General features: G+C 34.3%; 2 protein-coding genes across 2 annotated transcripts in view; one reads left to right on the top strand and one right to left on the bottom strand.

The window, feature by feature from the left end:
- LOC133202503 (protein mono-ADP-ribosyltransferase PARP14-like) overlaps positions 1-14,892 on the bottom strand; it is a 35,413-nt gene extending 20,521 nt beyond the window's left edge. The window contains exons 1-15 of the mRNA XM_061338343.1: positions 14,710-14,892; positions 13,395-13,671; positions 12,036-13,112; positions 11,601-11,677; positions 9,727-9,892; positions 8,102-8,332; positions 6,044-7,628; positions 5,440-5,572; positions 5,006-5,230; positions 3,405-3,626; positions 2,752-2,812; positions 2,086-2,162; positions 1,152-1,382; positions 541-762; positions 311-368 (exon numbers count right to left, since the gene is read on the bottom strand). Of these exons, the coding sequence (XP_061194327.1) occupies positions 311-368; positions 541-762; positions 1,152-1,382; positions 2,086-2,162; positions 2,752-2,812; positions 3,405-3,626; positions 5,006-5,230; positions 5,440-5,572; positions 6,044-7,628; positions 8,102-8,332; positions 9,727-9,892; positions 11,601-11,677; positions 12,036-13,112; positions 13,395-13,671; positions 14,710-14,892 (4,825 nt within the window). The remainder of the gene's footprint in view (positions 1-310; positions 369-540; positions 763-1,151; positions 1,383-2,085; positions 2,163-2,751; positions 2,813-3,404; positions 3,627-5,005; positions 5,231-5,439; positions 5,573-6,043; positions 7,629-8,101; positions 8,333-9,726; positions 9,893-11,600; positions 11,678-12,035; positions 13,113-13,394; positions 13,672-14,709) is intronic.
- Positions 1-21,035, top strand: part of LOC133202716 (regulator of G-protein signaling 12-like) — a 281,826-nt gene that overhangs the window by 62,666 nt on the left and 198,125 nt on the right. The gene's annotated exons all lie outside the window — the stretch shown is intronic.

Consider the following 21,035-nt stretch of genomic DNA (forward strand, 5'->3'; position numbering starts at 1 on the left):
CATGTGTAAACACTTGCTTTAATAAGTCTACATGCAAAAAATAATTAAAATCAATGACATGCGATGTGCCACCCATTGCCTGGTTTTTCGGTGGACTGCCTCTTAATTATAATAATTACAGTTATACTACATTGTGACCATCAGACCTACTATAGGAAAAGCCAAAGGTTAAGAAACCATACCAACTTTTTATAGCACATGCATATTGTTATACACAAATTTTGTTACTGATGAAACACCTCAATTTCTTACCCTGGGTCAATGGAGCTATATGGAGTCTTGGTGCACATTTTTTCTCGACAATACTTACCTGAACCACTGGAGTAAACGGTCTTGTTTAACAGCTGCATTTCATGGTCTTCAAAAGCCTGGGGGAAAATATTAGAAAAAAATAAGTTTCAATTACACATGTCTGAAGTTCTTTTACAGAAACAAGCATCAATAATTAAGAACACTGCTGGTACTTGTAAACTTGTAACAGATTTTTCCCCTGATTTCCCCATTGATTATATGAAACAAGAAAGCAAAACTAGAACTAACTTTGATGGTTTTTGCATCTGCTGGATGGAGAACAAACTGCACATGTTTCACATTAGAATTTGGATGGTTGTTGGAATATTTCTTCACTTCATGGTAAAAGTTTTTGGCCACCTCTGTAGCTGAATATTTCATGCTACCTGTTCCCATGGCAGCAAAAGCTATGGAGCTGTATCCTGATTGGTCAGCATGCTTCATACAGTCCGCCACAAATTTACATAAGGTCTGGATAAAAAAAATGATCAAGATGAGAAGGGGTCATGCAATTCTAACTGTGGATTAATGGTTTAAGGTTTTCTTCAATCAATTTTGCCAAGTTTTAAATTCACTCAGACATGGTTGTGTTAAAGAGATAATTCTGTCCTACATTAATTCACCGTTTGAAAATGGCTCACTTGCTACGACGGGGAAAAATGTCCCTGTATATTACAGTAATGACATTACAATGCATTCTGGATTAGATTAACAGTGTGGCCTTGATTTGAGTTTATACCCACACTTTACCTTAGTTAAATAGGGAAAATTCTGTAATGTAAAATGTAGATCAGCCTTAAATCAAATACAGAAAGAATATTCTCATTAAGTTAACGCAGTCAGAATTCTTTGTTACTTACTGTCTGTGATTTCTCTTCTTCACCAGGAATGGCAGTTAAATACACTTCTTGACAGTTAAGTCCGGCTCCTGGAATACTAGCGAAGTCCCCATAATTAGCAATGCCATTAGGGTACTTCACTTTAGCTCCCTCTTGTAGCAAATTCCCTCCACTTGCTAACAAAGACTTAGCAGCTTTTCCAGATGACGATAGATTCAGTGACTTTTCACAAGCCACTACCAGGACATCAGCCTAAACAAAAACATCTTACATTTAATATAGTGAACAAGACATCCGATAGTTGAAAGGTACTTAATGAGCCACATAAAATTAATGCCTGTCATTAACAGATGAGAGAAAAATCATTAGTACACATATAATAAACATATTTTAAGGTGGGGCACCATTCTTGCTACCCTCAGACAAAAGACACACAGGCAACAACACTCACCTCAATTACCTTGGCCTTTGTCTTCTAGAACAAGATTTGGAAAATATTTGGTCCTATTTATTCCCAGGTATAATTCTAACCAACTTCCATGGTCCCATCCAAACCTTTTTGAGGCCATGATTTGAAAAAACTTGAACTATCACTCAAAAAGGATGCTAATGCTTAAGTATTATGTCCTTTTTAGTGGTTCTTCAGAGGATTTTAAATGACCTTTCCATATTTTTACTATTTCCCTTTGAATGGTACACAGCCCTTCATTTGAACAAACTTGAATCCCCATACCCAAGGATGCTTCAAGCCAAATTGATTTAAATTGTCCTTGTGGCTCTGAAGTTGGAATTTGCGATGATAACTTGTCTACGTTTGTGGTGACCATTAAAAATTTAATTATAGACTTTAATGATTTTAGATATTAGGGTTGGAAGAATTATCTTGTCACCATATAGGAAATATGTTGTGCAATATCTACCATATATGTTTAAGTGTATATCTTAATTTACTTACACTGTGTTTTCCAATTTCACTCTTTACAATAGAAACCTTCATCTTGCTCTTTGTGATGTATGGTCCCTTTCTGGAGGCTGTATAAAATTTACGATGATTTGAAATACTGTGGAATCATCATCGTTCGTGGGGGACCAATGTTCGTGGATTTCGTGGGTCGCCCCAGCCCACGAATTAACATCCCCACAAACTTTTACTTTGTTAACATATTGATTCACTGAATCTACCGTATAGATAAGTAACCCACGAAATTTCGTCCCCATGAACAACTAAAATTTTGCTTTCCTACGAACATTGACCCCCAGGAATTAAAATGATTCCACAGCGCTGTTGAACTTCGTATCTCTTACACTGATATTTCTAATACCATGAATAAGTCAAAGTGAGTTGAAAGTCCCTATCACTTTTTCTTTATGCATTTTAACCCCAATATCTCAAATCCTTATATATCTTGGTCTTTTCTCAGTCCCATCGAGTTCAAGTTAACAAGGTTTGACTGTAATTCCCTCCTTATTATTTATTGCTTAGCTGAGTATCCTTCCAATTTTTTTTAACCATATATGCCATTTCGAGCAAACTGATTATTTTTTTAAACTGAATCAATCATCTTCAGTTTTAAAACCAATATACAATATATATTTTTTAAGAACCATAGGAAACCCTCACCTTTAATTTTGGTCTTTGGGAGATGAGGATTAAGTCGATGTTTCTCTTCTGCTTCAAATGCCTGGAAAATAATCAGTTAATTCATCTTGTTATATGTAATTTTCAGCTGAATATCTTTTTCAAAGAAAAAGATCTGCACAGCCATGTATTGACCCGCCAAATTCAACGATCATGCATTTTGTTTACAACTTTCACTTGCATGTACATAAGTATAAAATTATAAGCTATGCATTATGACGATTTCAAGAATACATAGCCATTTTGTTTAACACTTTTATTCAAAATTTGTTGCCTTACAAAAACTTGTGAAGATTATTTTTACCTTCCAACCCTTGGCTGGCATGGAAGGCATATAAAAATTATTAAAAAAAATAAACAAAATGCATTAATTAATTTCAAAATTAACACAGTTTTCTCTGTAAAATTTATTCCTTCTGATATGTATAGATCTGATTACAATATGAACTCCTACCCCCTCCTGTAAGAAGAAATGTGCATAATTTTAACAAATACAACGATGGAAATTTCCTCTAAATTACCTGTACGTCCTTGCAGACTCAAAATTTTGATGTTAACCACCCAAACCTTTTATAATTACTTCTTAATTTCCTTCTACTTTAAAAACGGGCACAGTTCACTGCAACTGAACTCACCTCACAAGTTTCCAGATCTCCATGGTAGCAGATGAATTTGACCTCTTTGACCTGTGTCCCAGCACATTTACGGTCAAAGTCGATGACAGTTTGGTACATCATCTCTGCCACCTGATCTTTGGGGTATCCCAACTGGCCTGTACCCAGGGCAGCAAAAACAATAGAGTGATAGGAAGAATCATGGGCTGTTCTCAAGCACTTGTTCATAAACTCCACCAATATCTATAAATGTATATCTGTTCTTGTGAAATTTCATATTTCAAGGTTTCTTTATTAAGTCAAGTATTCATTAAAATGTGTGTTTTAACAAAACTCTTTAAGTACCTCAATAGTAGTGATATGTAAATTTGATACGAGCAAAATAATATAGACAATTCATAGATATGAGAAGGCATCAAATCTTCACTGCATTTACAAAGTATAGAGCTCAGGTAAGATAAGAAATCCTCAAATTTCAGTTCATTAATAAGAATTAGTTAATCCTTCATCGTGTTCATTAGATTTCACTGTTGCAGGCATAAAAATAGGAAAACATCAGTGTCTGAAACATGTCGTACTGTATGACATAAGTTACAGTATACAGGGAAATTTTTGGCCCCGTTTTATTTTCACCCCTAAAGCCCTCCTTCCAAGAGGGCGATTTTACAAAAGGCTAATTCAGAGAAAACAGCAGTATCTCTTGAACACTGCTAAGTTTGGGCTAATTGAAAACTCATGGGCAAAATTATTTTCAAGCACAAAGGGCAAAAACAACTCTGTATACAGTATACATACAGTAGATGAGTTTACATGCAACAGTCTCTGATTTAGGTGAATTCTGCAATAACAGAGGAATGGCATAATCATCAAGTTTTCAAATTCTATAAAAAAATGTCTTCATTTACAGCAATAACAAAAATTTTACTTTTGAGAGAAAGATTTTAAAACAAAGTTCCAGGAATTTGATTTTTCAGAACATGTTCTATATACTGGGAATTTTTTGACTTCAATATCCTCTACAATGGGCAACTTTTAAACTCTAACCATTTTTTATTTTCAAAAACAGCAAAGGACAGCAATAGACTGTTTCAACATAACTGTGATACTGCTCTTTTGCAGGGCAAAATGATGCAAAATAGTAGTACATGTACTGCAGTTATAATGAAAGGGTTTATGTCTCTTAAATTATGTAGTTATTTAGAATTGCATTTTAGTTTACTAAATATACCAGTCAAAAAAATCCCAAGTATTAAAACAGTAAAGATTGAAATTTCAACTTGCAAACCTCAGCCTCAGAGTTATATGTATTATCCTGCAATCAAACATCCATTAATTTCCTTTAAAAGACGTCATCTTATTAATAGGAGACAGTGTATAACAAAGCAATTTCTAGCATTCCCCATCAACAAATTATATTTGTTCAAAACTCCCCAAGGAAAAAAAGAAAACAAATTTCACCCATCACTTTATTACATTTTAAACCCTCATATTAATTTTCCTTTATCATATTTAACAAGTTTTTTTTCTTCGAATTTACCTTCACATATCAATTACTGCATTCTTTCTAAAAATATTCTGAAACCTTATTGAACTCTAGCTTTCCAACCTTTTCGAAGACTGACCTTGCCATGTGTGGACCCCCAGTTGGGTAGATAACCTAGGTACAGCTCCTTACACCTCAGGTTCCCCCCACCAATAATTGCTAGCTCCCCAGTCTGGATACCATTTGGGTATTTAGTCTCCACCTCTGCCATAAGTCCCTGTCCACCTTCCTCTAGCAGATTCCTGCTAGATTTTCCTTTTTTCAGCTGAAGATCCTGTGCCACAGAGCACACAATGACATCTCCCTAAGAAAAAAAACTCTTACAATGACTTCTCCCTGAAACGTTCCCATTGCTTTCAACAAAGTATCAAATTAACCAATTGCAAGTCTCCCACATATGGAAATTTCATATATACTTGAAAATGAATTTTTAAAACTCAAAACTAATTTGATACATAAAATGATTTATCAAGGTATCTAAGTAAAAACAGCAATAATCTTGAGCTTTTTCACCTGCTGCTTTGCCAGTTCTCCTCTGACCAGCCTAATTATGATGTTGCTCTCTGCACAGCAGTATGGTCCTGTCTGAATCCGGGGTGTCGGCACAGGTCTAGGTCTCTCAGAAAATATGGAGGATCGTAACATTCTCTCTAAAATTCAGAAGGAATGAGCGTTCTGTGAAAAATTGATCTGGTGAGATGTTATATTCATTACAATGAGATTTTTTTTTTTAAAGAAAAGGAGACTAAAATTTCAAATGTATCATTACATTCTATATTTAAAAATCATTTAGACCAAAATAATTCCTCTTTTAATAGTTTCTTTTTGGCAATGGTACTTATTTTGCAAAATTGAAAACTGAGGTAATACAATTTTAATTTGATAAAGATAATATCTAGATCAGGATTTTTTTTTAAACTTTTCTTTTTTGCTTTTGAATATTTTGTGATTCACAATGTGTGGCAAAAATAGCAAAAAAATTATGATATCTCAAAACTAAGAAGGACGAAAAACAAAATATACTGGTAGATTGCAAAACTTCAATACCAGGGGCAGAAAAATATACTTGCCTTCTTCAAATGAAGACCTATGTCCAAAAGTTGGCAATGAATGAAACTCCTCTATTTCAGGGATAATTCGTCGTTTGGTTCGGACTGGTTCTGCTTTAAATGTGAAATCCGGCTGTTTGGGACCAGTGAACATAATAACTGAATGGCATCTGTCCTCTATTTCTATCAACTGTTCTTGGTCCGTTCGAAGGACTTTGTTGATTCCGGGTTGAACGTAAGTTTTCATGACATGATGTATATCCCCAATCATATCCATGACATCAGATTTGGCCTGTGACAGGCCCTCTTTGGTCCCTTCAATCATTATCTGTTTATTCTGAACATCCAGCTTTACAAAATGTTGTGAAAGATTCGCCTGAATGTCATTTAACTGTTTTGAACAATGCTTTCCAATAAATTTCATAACCCCTTCATCTTCAATGTCCACTATATCTGTATAGATGGAATTCTCCTTGATGAAGTCTTCCAGCTTTGTCTTGATATAGTCATGAAGATCGCTGAAAGCCGTGACAGTGATTTTGGCATCATTTGCAGGGGAAATCATCACTTTTTCGTAATACTCTGACTGCATTTTCATCACTTCATACTCCCACTTTTCAGTGGACAGAACATTCAAAGAAGTTTCATCAAGGGCAATCACAGATTCTTTTGTCATGTCCAGGATGATCTTGTTTGCTATGGATTTCTGACTACTGTCTATTGCATATACTCTAATACTATCATCTTGAAATTCCATCTCAACAGTAAGCCCCTTGCTCTCGAACTCTTTCTGTAAGTTAAATTGCCCTGGTTCTGTTCCCAACAGGAGAATTTGATATTTGGATAACTCTTGTGAAATTGTCCACCTCTCAAACTGACTAAGCTTTTCTTCAATTTTGACTCTTGCTTCCAAAATGTCTTCCCTCACACCCTTGAACAAAATTTTACCATTTGAACTATCCGTATCTACATCCAAATCTTCTCTTATGCCATTCACCTCTGTGATAATTCCCAGTCTTTCTAGAAGTCTTATATTTGGAGCACAGCATTCTCTCTCCTCCAATATTATCTGTTTCTTCCTCTCAATCTTGCTTTCTATGGCTTTGTGCTGGTTACTGGTTTGAATGTGAACTTCCTGGACCAACATTTTCTCTCCAACCAGAACAATCTTGAGACTATCTTTTTCATAGACAGTCAAAATACTCTCAGGGCTATGTGTATGTGTGGTGGTCATGTACTCTTCCACTTCATTCCAAGCATCTTCCGTCACTTCAATCTCGGTCTTATGAATGCTTTCACGTACATAATCATCAAAAATTTCCTTTACGTCTGTTTTCCACGACTTGATGAGTTGACGTACATTTTGTGTTTTCTGATTCAAAAGACAATCCACCTGAATTTCCTCTGTTTTAATAATGACCTTGGCATGTTTCTTCTCTAGCTCAGAATTGAGTCGTTCTAAAACTGGGTTTGATTGCTGTAGATATCTTTGTACATGAAGGTCAACATCATCGATGGTGAACGCCTCAGGTATTGGCACTGTGTGTTTTGAGGAATCGTATATCTCTCCTTGATCTGTGAAGAACATGGGAGTAACCACAAGGGGTGTGTTTGATACTTCATGGTCCAGCTTCTTACAAACTTGTAAGGCATCTAACAAACAAATGACAAATTACAGACTCTAAATTTCTCAGCATCACTGAAAACTGTCATGAGACTTTCTTTCAAAATGAGTTTAAGTGGAGTGTAAATGAAAAAAAAAAAAAAATCAATGAACATTGAATCCCAAAGAAATATAGTGAATATAGTTAATCTAAAGTACTTTCATGATATGACAATTTTGTTCTTAGATGAAAAAATTAAATGGAAGGGAATTAAAATAGAGACGTGCAGAGCATATGAACTGCTTTTATCTGCTTTGTCAAACCATCAATTTTTGCAACAACTTTTACTCGCAATTTGCCACAGCCTTGAAATCCATCTGTAACTCTTAAATTCTGAACACCCAGAATAATATTCTAAGTTCCTAAATAAACCCTAAAATTATTTTTTTGTCAAGATATATTTGCAGGACTTAGTAAACACGTTGCAAGAAATGAAGACAAAATTTGGTTTCGTAAACTCACCTTCTTCATGTTTGAATTTGACCGTGAAGCAGCCATCATTTCTACTTGTTACCCTCTGAACCTCTCCACCCCCACTCCGTTCTTTGTTCTGGAAATATTGCTTCAGTTTTGCATCAGTCACCTCCCCTTCGGCTGATACCACAATTAGCTTCACTGGATCTATGGCACTAATTTCTATACCTTTTCCCTCTAATTTTTTCTTCTTGCTTGCATCATTCAATTTTTCAGCATCTGTCATTGTAAAAGTACCAATTTCCTACCCTGAGATATCTCTTGTTTTACACAAAAATAAGATACATCACAGGATGTCTATAAATAGAAAAATTGCCTTAATGAAAAAGTGAAAAAAAGTGAAAAGTTCAACACTACCCCGGGTATAATTCATTTCTTTTTGTGAAAATAATTATGTAAAAACATCACTGGACCATGAAAAGTGCTGCTAGAATCCTACTCTCCAAACACAGAAAAAAATATTCCAAAGTTTTGCATGAAACCTTACCAAAATTTTTACATTTTATACATACAATCAAGGAATTGTCATCAATTTATGTTAACCACACAATTCTAGCAGCACTTTCCAAGTACTATTAATAGAATACAAATTTTTGATACAAACAAAAATTATGTTTCACAGTATGCAGCGTAGTGTTGAACTTTTGCATCTCTGTAGTTATAGAACGACAGAGGAAAGGCAATCGGGATTTCAAAGCACTGCCTGTGTTCATTACAAGAAAACATGATAAGAATATATCAGCGTACCTGATTCATAATCTTTAATTCCTTATGAATCACACATAACATCCACGGTATATGCTTTAAAACTCCCATTTCATCTATTTGTTTACACGAATTCTCGTCACGTTTCATTTTAACTCGGCAAATATTTGATCAATAGTTATGACGTCATGGGTTTGGTATTTAACCCCCGTGATAAATACTTAGCTATTTATACCACCCAAAAGCGACAAGATTTAGTTTATATGATGTTTATGAATGAATCCATTCATTTCTTGGACCTGAAATTAAACTTTAAATATAGCTATTAAGAAATCATTATTTGTAAAGATCACGTCATACAGCTTACTATGACGTCATATTGTAAAGGCAAGTAGGATATCTCTGGGTGTAGCCTTAACATACCCGCGAGGTCTCCTAAGAGACTCAAGTCAATAGTTCATCTGAGAGACACAAGTCAATAGGTCATCCAAGAGACTCAGGTCGATTATGGGTCAGAAGGTCATCTGAGAGACTCGGGCCAGTTATAGTCAGCCGAGACTCAAATAAATAAGTCACCCAAGCGTGAATATGTGTGTTCAATTCAAATAGTTTAGTTTGAACCTCCTCATCTAGATGAGACCAACCATGTTCCATTTTATTTTCTCCTGCTCATTTCTTCAAATTGTATTGTAAATATTAGGAGGAAAACCATGATTATGTCATTTGATTTACCTTATTGTTTTAACTTGCTTCTTATATATATGTATTCAATAAATCATTGTTGTTTGCCCAAATTGGTTGTTTGTTTTCTACAGACAGGCTTACTTAGGTCTACTTTTTTTAGAAAGTGGAATTAATACACAGAAATACTGAAGAAAAGTATTTAATTTGTAAATTAAATCACCTACCAACTGGAGAATCAAACTGCACAATGGCAGTGGTATTTCCTTCGTTGTAGACCACACTCTCTACTTCAACATCCCCAGAAGCTCTGGCCTCAAGAAAGTTGGTGAGGGTCTCTTCCTTGGTGCCAGGGTGCAGTCCACTCACACAAACAAACAAGTCTACAGGGGTCTAAAACAACAGTCACAATTTTATTTAAAACTCCATATTTGGCATCTCATACACTCACCTCATAAACTGTAAGATATTGGAAAGTACTAGAACTACACATAATTGCACTAATTTACAAATGATTGACAATTAAAAGTTATTTATATTTCTGTCTTTTTCTGAAATCAGAGATCTCCAAAAACATTTAACTAAATAACATAACTTGGCATACTGATTTTTATAACAAACAATATTTAAGTTCAAACTGTTGTTTTCCAAAAATTTTGATTATTGAAATATCTTTACTTGCCAAAACTTTCATATTGGTAAAAAAAAAATCTTAAAGCATTAACTTTCCCACCAACACCAATAACCTTATAATTTAGATCAGTGTTCGAAATAACCGTGCATCCGCCCGCCCGCCCGAGACCAAAAATTTTGCAGCGGGCGAACAAATTTGCACGTACTGACGCCCGGATGAACGTGTTAAAATTTTCAATAATTAAAATTCATATATTTGATAAATCTTTTTCATATCAAGTAATAGTATCAGTAGCAAAGTGTAACAAGCCAATAGGAAAAATTCATCAGTCTATAGATTCTGGTTTGAAGTGTTCCAGTCACATTATCGTTAAAAAACAAATTTATAAAAGACAATTTTTTTCTCGGGCAAGTAGATCTTTTCACATGTCTGACTAATTTTACAGCGAGTTTCAAACACTGTTTAGATGCATATAAATATGGCACAATAATGATCAATTTCTGCATTTCATTGCAACTTGATCCTTCAAAGGCAGAAATTAAATTTCTACATTTGCAGTTTTTCTATAAAATTTCATTTTCTCCACAATAGCAAAGTTGCAGGCTTGAGATATTTTGTAAATTTAGCCTGAACTGTTAAATTTGGACAATCACAGAAATTATCTTACAGAAATTATTAGACTGAAATGGCCATGTTGGTGTAACCTTTGTGTTAATTATTATCCTGCCAAATTCAAACTTTTTTGCCAAATAACTTTAGAAAGTGTTAAAAAAAAAACTTCAGAAAAAAGGGAAGCTGTGATACAATGCTTTCCATTAGTCCATTAAAGGATTCTAATTTAAGATGCAGCATTTTTTTTTTACAGTAAGTTATGATAGGGCCAGTTTATGAGATTATATTTACATCCACTGAATATTTTCTACTTGAATTCTTAAGAAATTAAACCATTTTTGCTTATCAGTCAGTAAACACCGCTAAGCATATCACCTGCACAGATTTCTTAAGCAGTGGCTCTTCCATCAATGAAACGTACAATGACGTACGTATCAATAATACAATATTTAATCTACTAAATCCTACTTCAGGTGATTATTTTTAAAGATAAAAATGTAAAAACAATGAAATGTCTTTCTATGTTTGTTATTATGGGAATTAATGTTGCAGCTATTGCAGAAAAAAATTACATAACCCACATACATGGATTATGCACTAGTCTTTTTCTGCAGCAGCTGCAATATCAATTCCCATATAAATAACCAAAAAAAGCATGTACCATAATGTACACTATTTGCAACTTCCTCCAACAAAAAAGCTATAACTGTCATTCAATATTCATAGCAAAAAAGTGGAAGACTACAGTATCTGCAACTATAGAAAAATTCAATACATGCAAACTTGGCAACTGTCATCAAAAATCTTACAAATTAAAATTACAAAATTATTTATAATATCTTCTCCACTTTTTACCTGTTCATTTTGCTTTGGGACAGGTTTTGTTTCTTTTTCCACATTTCCTGTAGGTAACTTCTTGGGTGGTTTCTTTTCTGTTTTCACATAAATTGTAATAAATCAAAATTATACTTAAGATGAATGCAATATAATTAAATAATGAAAAGTTTCTAACACTTGAAAATTAAACAATTTTTTTCTTTTTACATTTCTGTTTGAAAACTGGGATGTAATATTTTCAAAGGCAGCTTATTTTGAAAAAAAAAATCTGTCCAGTAGAATTGGACAGTTATGTTCAATTTATAGTAATGCTAGAAATGTAAAAAAAATAATTGCCATTTGCTAAAGAAGACACATGTTCAACATACAAAGACCACAAAAAATTTGACCCAAGAAGCTTACTTTTATTGATGGCTCGCACAGCAGATTTTAGAGAATAATGAACATCATTACCTTTCTTCTTTGGTTCAGGTTTTGGGGGTTTATGTTCTGTGGCAGGCTTAGTCTTGGACTGAAGGTTTGGAGTTGTATGACCATGACCCTTGGGAACTGGAATTTCCTTGTCTTGACCAGGTTTGACAGAATCTCCTCCTGGAGTGGGACCACTGGGAGCCTTAGAGGGTGGGGCTCCCTTGGAGTACTGTTGTTGCTGCTGTTGACTATAACAATACTGTTGCCAGTACATGAATTGTTGCATGTAACCTGGGTTCTGTAGCATTTCTTTTGTAATTCCCCATAAACTGGGGTCAAAATCTTGTTGTCCTTGTACATATGGATTACCATAACTTGGCATGCCTCCTGGCATGGATGTATATGGATATGAAGGGTATGGGGTGTGTGGATATTCCATCTTTGGTGGCAATGACTGTGGATTAGCCTCAAAGTCACTGATGGGGGGTTTAGGGGGCAGAGCTGGAGCCTGTTCTTCTATGCTGGTGTTGCTTTGTTGCACTGTAGGAGATTGCTCTGGTAATGTCGGATGTGTAGCAACATTAGACTGGTTTATGTTACCTGCTGTAGAGCGCACACTTTGGTATTCATCACTACCAAAAACAGCAGACTCAGGTGTTGGGGCAATACTTCGAAAGCTCTTAGGAGGGATGGGAGGAGGAGCATCTTTCCTGTATGACCTTTCTGGAACTTTAGGAGGGACAGATTCTGTCTCTGGTTCCCAATTCTGGTAAACAGTTCTGTTTATTGGTGCTTCCTCTTTTTTATCTGGCTTCTTTGGTTCACTAAATCCATCTCCTTGAGCTTCGTCATCAGGATCCCAGTTTTGATACACCGTTCTGTCTGATATCATTTTCCCTGTAGGAGTAGTTTCCTTTAACTTTGGTGGCACTGTTGGAGGTATTTGAACAGGTACCTCCTGTACTTCAGAGTGGGGGGTCTGATTAGTTGTGGATGGTTCTGAAGAAAATGTTGGGGGACTCCATACAGCCTCTGGGGTACTTGGGCTTCCACTGCCCTCTGAATTTTGGCTTGTGGTTTGGTCTGTAATTGTGAGTTTCATTGGTGGTTCTGTGGAAGCTGTAAAAGAAACACACACTGTAAACTAACTATTATTCATAAAACTTTTATTCACAATTTGTCAGTCTGAAATCCACAGCGATTATTAAGGGAACATTGTATTAAAATGCACAACTGAAGAAATAGTTCTCAAACAGAAATATTTGTGAAGTAAAGAAGGAACTGCAACTCGCAGATATTTTTCTTGAATAAAAGTTGGTTAAGAGTATTCAATACATAAAGAAACTCCTTCATTCTGATTTTAAAGGAAATAAAACCAGCATAATTTTGTATAGGGTGTACCTTCCTCATGTTGACGAGCATCTTCAAAAATTTCACTATCATCAGAGGACACATTTCCTTGGTTATCCTTCAGGGAGTCAGTTTCCTTATCCTCTTCCTCATCTTCCATAGAACTAGTGTCATCTATCAAAAACCGACCAGAGGGGTTTTCCGATGTTGTGGGGTCAGTTTCCTTAATGTCCCCCTCCTCTTCTGTAGAGCTTGTGTCATCGGTCAGAAATCGACCAGTCGCAGATTCTGATTTTTCATGGTCCACTGAGGTCCCCTCATCCGAGTCCTGTACAAGATTTTAAAAAAAATCATTCTCTCTGTTTTCTGAATTGTTTACCAACAAAACCTTATTACTTAATGACTTTGTTGTCTGATCTTGCATTCATTTTTATCATTATTATAATTTTAACTTAATAAAAATTAACTATGTCAATAAATGAACAACTTATATAAGCTGAAAGTTTTTCCCTTCCTGTTACACTACTAGTTCAGTTCTTAAATAAGTATTTACACTGAGTAAATATGATAAATATTTGTATATTTTTAAAATGAAAGTAAAGAATTTTTTTTGGTCTAATACTAAGTTTGGAAAAGACTAATCCATTATTGACAAAAAAGCCAGTAACTGTTTCATATATGCAAAAAAATATCTTAGCATATACACATATATACTGAAATATTCAATAGTCAGTGATGAGTACTATATATTGAACTAGAATTAAAATGAAAGTAGGTGCATATAAAAATGAAGATGCAATACGTTCAGATCCTATATATATCTTGGTATAAATATTAGTCAGTGCACAATGAAAATACATGTCCAGTATATACAAACCCTCAACCTGTCCAACTTAAGGCCAAGATAAATAAATAGTGTGTTTCCTATTCCAACCTGAGAAAAAAAAGGTAGGTAGGTAGGGAAAACATTTTATTTTATTTTAATATTTTATTGGCAAGCATGCTACCATTTCTCCCCGGGGAAATCGCTGTCAAAACATTTCTGATTAATGTGAATAGGATATGCATTTTCTGAAACACGGAAGTGATCGAGATTAGGATTTCTATTAGTGAAACTGAAATAGTTTACTCCTGGGAAAGATATCTGCGGATAAATTTTTTAGGGTCCGCTCATATATTTTAGGGTTGGTCGGGGAACCGGAAACACACAATTTATTATCTAGGCCTAATAGGAAAGTACAACAAACTGTATCTATATTCCAAGCTAAAGAGGTTATATTGATTAAGAATTCAAATTAGTGCTGACAGATCAGGATTTAAAAAAGCACAATAAAAATGGGAAAGAAAAAAAGTTCACAATGAATACCTGAACAGTGGAGGATTTTGAGGGCATGCAAGTTGTTGCCGATGACAACTCGGATTGTGGATTTTGTGGACCATGAACGTTTGAGGAAGCCTGGTTCATGCTTGGTGTTTTACTTTCAAATGCCTTAATCTTGTCTCTTACCGACATCCTTTCTGACTGTTTTTCTTCCTCGCTATCTGACATACCCTACTTCTGCATGAAACCAGTCTCAGGGGAAAATCTAATTTTAACAAAATTTTAATACATATGTATAAATATACATATAAATATATTATACTAAAAGTGCAAGTCTACTATCTTTTAAATCAACATCAGCACAAGAGCATCTATAAATAAAATCATCTTTGTACTATTTGATAGAATAAATCAACGTTGAATTTAACCAAAATCAACTATTTACAGTACCTGAAATGTCATGAAAAACAACTTCTTTCTTATTATCATGAAATGAGATACGCAGAGTAGCTTTCTTTTTTCTGGTTATCAGGGCATGTCAGCTGATCATTTTACTTCCATACCCATAATTAAAGCTACCTTTTCCGCGAAACCAAAACGAAAGTAGAAATATTTTGCTGACAATATCTACCTAATCGTCCAAAATTTATCCTCCCATTATCATCAGTTGGTCATAACACATTCAAATAATAGAATATATAATAAAATTTTTCTATTTACGAATGTTTATTTTGTTTTTCACAATACCTTTTTTTCACACTTTTCCCCACCACCACGCACAGTTTCAATGCTGTCTTTATTTACAGCTGACTAAATAAAAGCAACGACCTCTCATAAGAGAGAAATAGGAAAACTTTTTTCTTTAGTGTCACACAATAGAAACAGCATTGTTCATCTGACCAGGGTTTTGGACTTGGTTGTACTTTCGAAAAACTCCGGAAAGTCCAGAAACAATGCACATATTCTGTGCATGCGTATTCTCCACTTTCGATTGCGAGTGACAAATGGCGGGACACTTGTTGAAGGGGTGAATGTCTTAAGTAATAATGATCGAAAATTGCTGATAGTGCATAGCATTTTTTTTTCTTTCTTTTCTTCTTCTTCTTTTTTTTCTTTGAAAATAGCGTAGCCGTATTTCTAGTACGTACGTAAAAAAAAAATAATTGACTATATTTAAAAAAAAAATCAAAAAAACTCCAAACAAACCTGATATTAACGTAGGTCGCGGGTTTGCTGACGTCGTTAAAACTGGGTACGCAATGTATATGATTTGGGTGACTTTCTTGTGCACATTTGATTATGACGTCACAATGAAAAAGAAATCTGCGATGATATTCTTCAGTATATCATTATTTAGCTATAACTTTTCTTGGAATTTGTAGTTTAGTGTTATAGTGTTTAAGCAAGAACTTATCACAAATAATGAAGGCTTTTTACGATTTGTATAGTCGATACAATACTTAGATAAAACTTTTGTTGTAATAGGTAATTTAGTGAAGAAGGCTTATTACGATTTGAATGATCGACACTGGAAATATTGAAAAAAGTTTAATTATTTGTTATCAATCACATCTTTTCGGGCCTTTCCTGCAAGCTTGGAAAAACAAGTGGTTGTTTTTCGGCTTGTCTGAAAGGCCCGAGAAATTGCGATTGATTTGTTTTCACTTGGTATCGCGAAACGATATGGACACAAGGTTCAACTGACCTTTTTTCCTTTGATGGTATTTGAATTATCAGTTTGTTTTATTAAGAAAGAAGCCATTATTTTAAAAAAAAAATTGCAAATACACCTGTTACATTAAAAGATTAAACTTTATTTTCAAACAGGATATTTTTTAAAATATATAGATGTACAAGTTTATCAGAAATTAAATACTGCTAAGGTACGATGAAACATTAAGGCAATTTTTTAGCGACACTGACCTCCTGTTAGGGGACAACTATTTGATTCTGAGGGAGGGGGTGTGTGTGGCAAATTTTACGGAGTCAGATTGTTTATATTTTCATGTCGGCGAAGGATAGATTATTTATTTCCAAAAAAAAAAAACAAGGACAGATTATTTATTTCTTCCTCGCTGAAAAAAGTCTGACAAGGAAATAAAAGAAAAGAAAAAAAAAGAAAGAAAGAAAAACATCAAAGTTGAAAACTCCCATGGGGGTGAGGGTGCTAGAACTAGTCTTGGACAGATTATTTATTTTCTTGCCCAGTCTTGGACAGATTATTTATTTTCAACATTTTCGAGGACAGATTATTTATTTCCAAAATCTGTAAGCCCCCCCCCCCCATGAAATGATCGTCCCCTAGGCAACAAGTTGCAATTCTGTTACCTACGGATTTTATTCGCTACTTTGCTTTCCATGTCCAACAAGTAGAATTAATGTTCTAAAAAACTGGCTGTTTGATTACGTCAGACAAAATTAATTTTTAAATCCTCGTCCCATTTACCCCTCTGAAAATGTGGTATGTAAAAATAAATATTTTGTTCAAATATATACTGAAAATATATTGTATTTAGCCGGGACGATATTTGGCAGAAATTCGTAGATTTGAGCGCCTTGCTGAATGGTCTAAATAAAACATTTTATATACTTGAATTACTTGAATTAAAGGATACCGTTTTCCGCCAGCACGCTTGAAAAGAAAAATACACAGCCAAATGCATGTAAGGATACGTCTAATCTACGAAAAAAGCAAAACAAAACAAACAGAAAAGAAACGGTAAGAAAACAACACATAAAGAAAGTAAATTGGAAGAGAGAAACTAAAGGATTGGTTGTTGTTTTACGTCCCTTGCGAGAATTTTCACTAATATAAGACGTACAAAAAACCTAATCTGAAGAGAAACATGTCTAATAATCATTTCATTGTTATTGAATTATTATGATACGATTCACGGGTCACTTGAAAGCAGATAGACGTGAATTTCTTTTTCATAAAAAATTATTCTAGCTTATTTTTCTGCACTGAATACCGGATAGATATTCACGACGTCAAGCATGACGTCGCGATATTTTATGACGTCGTTCTTAAAAATGTAACATTTTGCGATATAAAAGCAATTGTCCACATTTAAATTACGCAAAAACTAACCCGAAGACATATTAATTTTTTCACATTGATTTATTTCAAATCAATTCCTTGTTAAAATACCAAAGGGAAAACAATTTCGTCTGCACCATTTAAAAGTTATTGATATTTTTTAAAACAAAATCCTGCCCCAAAACGAGCCAAAAACGACGTTTTTCTTATATAATTCAATAGAATAACGTCGAAACTGTAACGACAACAATGGCATGTTTGGGATTTAATAACACAAAAACGATGCAGACGAATTTTATAAAATTTTCAGAGAATATAAATTGAAGGTAGTGGATTCATATAACTAATTTTCATGGTATGTTTTCGGACACTTTTAAATGGCCTGCAAACCCGCGACCTACGTTAAAAAAACACACACACTTCAGAGGGCCGCATAAAGTCTTTCTTATTCAAAAATCTTTTTATACATGCAATTTTTAAGCTAAAATTTATTTTCTCAAAATATTGGCAAATCTAACATTGATTCTTACAGAAACAAGAAAACGGATTCAAATGAGATCAAATCCTAGAAATACATGCTGAGGTTTTCAAATCACAGCTCACTGATTGACGAATGGAAAAACTTGACGAGGAATAAAATTCAGGTAATCTCTAGAAATCAGGAGCGTCATAATCAGATTTCTATATTTTTATGAAAAATCTTTAAGATATTCGTATTTCTAATCGAAAATCTATCAGACATCGTACAGCTCTCGTACGTGAAAGATATGCAACGTATTATTGTTACGGTTTCACTTTTGGTGTACTACAGTTAACCTAATATTTTAATATTTGAACCCTTTTTTTTTTTTTTAGATGAACTGAGTCACTCAGATGACCTATTGCTATCTGTTTTAATTTCGTCCGTTGGTGTGCTTCGTCTGTCGTTCTTAAACTTTTAAATATTTTCAGCTTCTTCTCTTGAATGATAGAACCAATTACCGTAAAAAACACTTTGACCAAAAGCATCTATGGTCAAAGCGGAACAAAAAATGTGAATTCCATGCCATTGGTCTCTGCCAAACTGGGACCTATGGGTGGGGCCAAAACCATCAAAATTCATGCAGTCTTAAAAAATCTTCTCTGCTCCTGGACATCAAGTAGTAAAACTGTTGGTTGGCATGATTATACATGTAATATGTACGAGGGTTGTCCATAGAGTTCGATCGTGGCTGAAAGGACGTCAGAGACAAAATATTTTTTTTAAACAACTTAAAATTATTGGAATATATTTAGTTCATTGATTTGAAATTGGTGTATACAATTTTTCAAAGGTGTGTACAATCTCGGAGACACTACAAGAAGTACAAAACCAGTGTTTTTTTTTTGTTTTGTTTTTTTTTTAGTGAAAATAGAATATTTCTATTCAATACGTTGTAAAAAAAGAAAGAAAAAAATCTAGCGCAACTTCGGTCTGGACTGCGCATACAAAATGTTTATATTGACGCTCGTAAATTATCGTGCATTGTTTTAAATTTCAAAAATTAACTCAATTATAGTCTATACAGAAATATATCTGCACATACTTGGCGGTGTGGCATAATAAAGAAAATGTAGCACGTGTCCATGAACATGTGATGAAAATTCAAAATTCATATTTTTTGACGTTATTATGAAATTAGCGTTACGTCAAATAGGCCATGCGGCTTGCATAATTCAAAGTATTTACACCCATAACGTTTGCATTGTTTTGATTTTTATATATTTACTAAATAATGGTCTATATTAAAATATTATCGTACACGATTGCCATTGCGGACTTTATTAAGAAAATTATAGCATCTGTCCACGAACTTCATGGACAACCCTCGTATTGACTATTGAGCCCTCTACCAAAAGTGAAAATTGTGAAATCAGTGGTCCCAGGGTGAGGGGTTCAGGTTAGGGTGGGGCTCTATTGATTATACAGTAAAAATGTATAAATTCTTTAAAAATCTTCTCTCTCCCCTGTTTATTCAACAGACAAATTAAGTGCATTGTTATGATAAGTAAGAATGCCTCTACCGTAACTGTAAAATTCATTAAGCATGGATTGGGGATTGTGGTGTATGGGTGGGGCTCTATTTATTACGTAGAAAAAAATACATAAATTCTTTTTAAAATCCTCTTCTCTGCTCCTAGGTATTGATCAAGCAGACAATCTAAGTGCATAGATATGGTAAGCAAGGATGCATCTTCCAAAATTGTGAAATTTACAACTGTCCCTTGGTTAGGGGTTCTGGTGTAAGGACAGGGCTCTACTGATCAAATAGTGAAAATACGTTGATTCATTGAAGAAAATTTTCTTCCTTGCTCTTGGGAAATAAGCAGACAAACTAAGTGCACTGATATGATGAGCAAAGGTACCTCTCCAAAACTGTGAAATTCACGGACCCTGAGTCAGGGGCTCTGGTGTTAAGGTGGGACTCAGTTAATCATGTATGCATTAATTCTTTGAAAATCTCTTATCCTGGTGGGTATTAAGCAGACAACCTAAATGGTTCTGATGAGCAACGTAAATAAATCTTTGTTGTTGAGTACCAGACTAAGTATTTTCTTGATTCCTGATTGTCCTATTCTCCTGCTTTTGGACAACATATCCTCATCTACCAGTTTTTGTTTTATTATATGCTTATCAAATTGTCATTTTATAGGTCCTTTACAAGGTTGTATAACTTGTATTATACTCAGATGATCGTTATAAGGCCCTTGAGCCTCTCGTTTTGATTAAAATAAGATTCTTCTTAATATATTTTTCTTACACGTAACATCTGTGGAGCCATTCAAAAAAATACATAATCACACACACGGTTATAGGGATCACATATTTTGGTTACCTCTAACCGGAAAACATGTAACCTTTTTTTCTCTATTTCTCCAGAACCCCCCCCCCCCTTTCCCCTTATAATCTGAATTTTTTATCAATTATTGAACATACATTTTTTTATTTATCTCAGTTATTACCTATTTACAAGTATATGTGTGTTGGGCTGTGTGACACTGGACTACAGCTGGTAAAAGATCTGTAAAAACTGCTGCATAAATTTCAGTAAATATGATATAAAACATTTCACATAAAAGTAGATTGGATATAGAATGTTTCAAGTTAAGAGTGAACAAGTATGTCCTATTGGTGCGTTTCATACAAATTGGAAATTATACATATGTAAAATATCACAGGCACTTCATCAAGCCTCTTTATCTAAATCACTTATTTATTCGTCGAAACTTACCTCAACACATTTCAGAACTTTACACAAAACATCAACTTCCGGTTTCATTTAATCAGGGGGCTCAATTGACTATATACTGT

Source organism: Saccostrea echinata, unplaced genomic scaffold, assembly GCF_033153115.1.
Source record: "Saccostrea echinata isolate AGI-Se365-2 ecotype Australia unplaced genomic scaffold, CSIRO_AGI_Sech_v1 ptg000047l, whole genome shotgun sequence".
NCBI classification, from domain to species: Eukaryota; Metazoa; Mollusca; class Bivalvia; order Ostreida; family Ostreidae; genus Saccostrea; species Saccostrea echinata.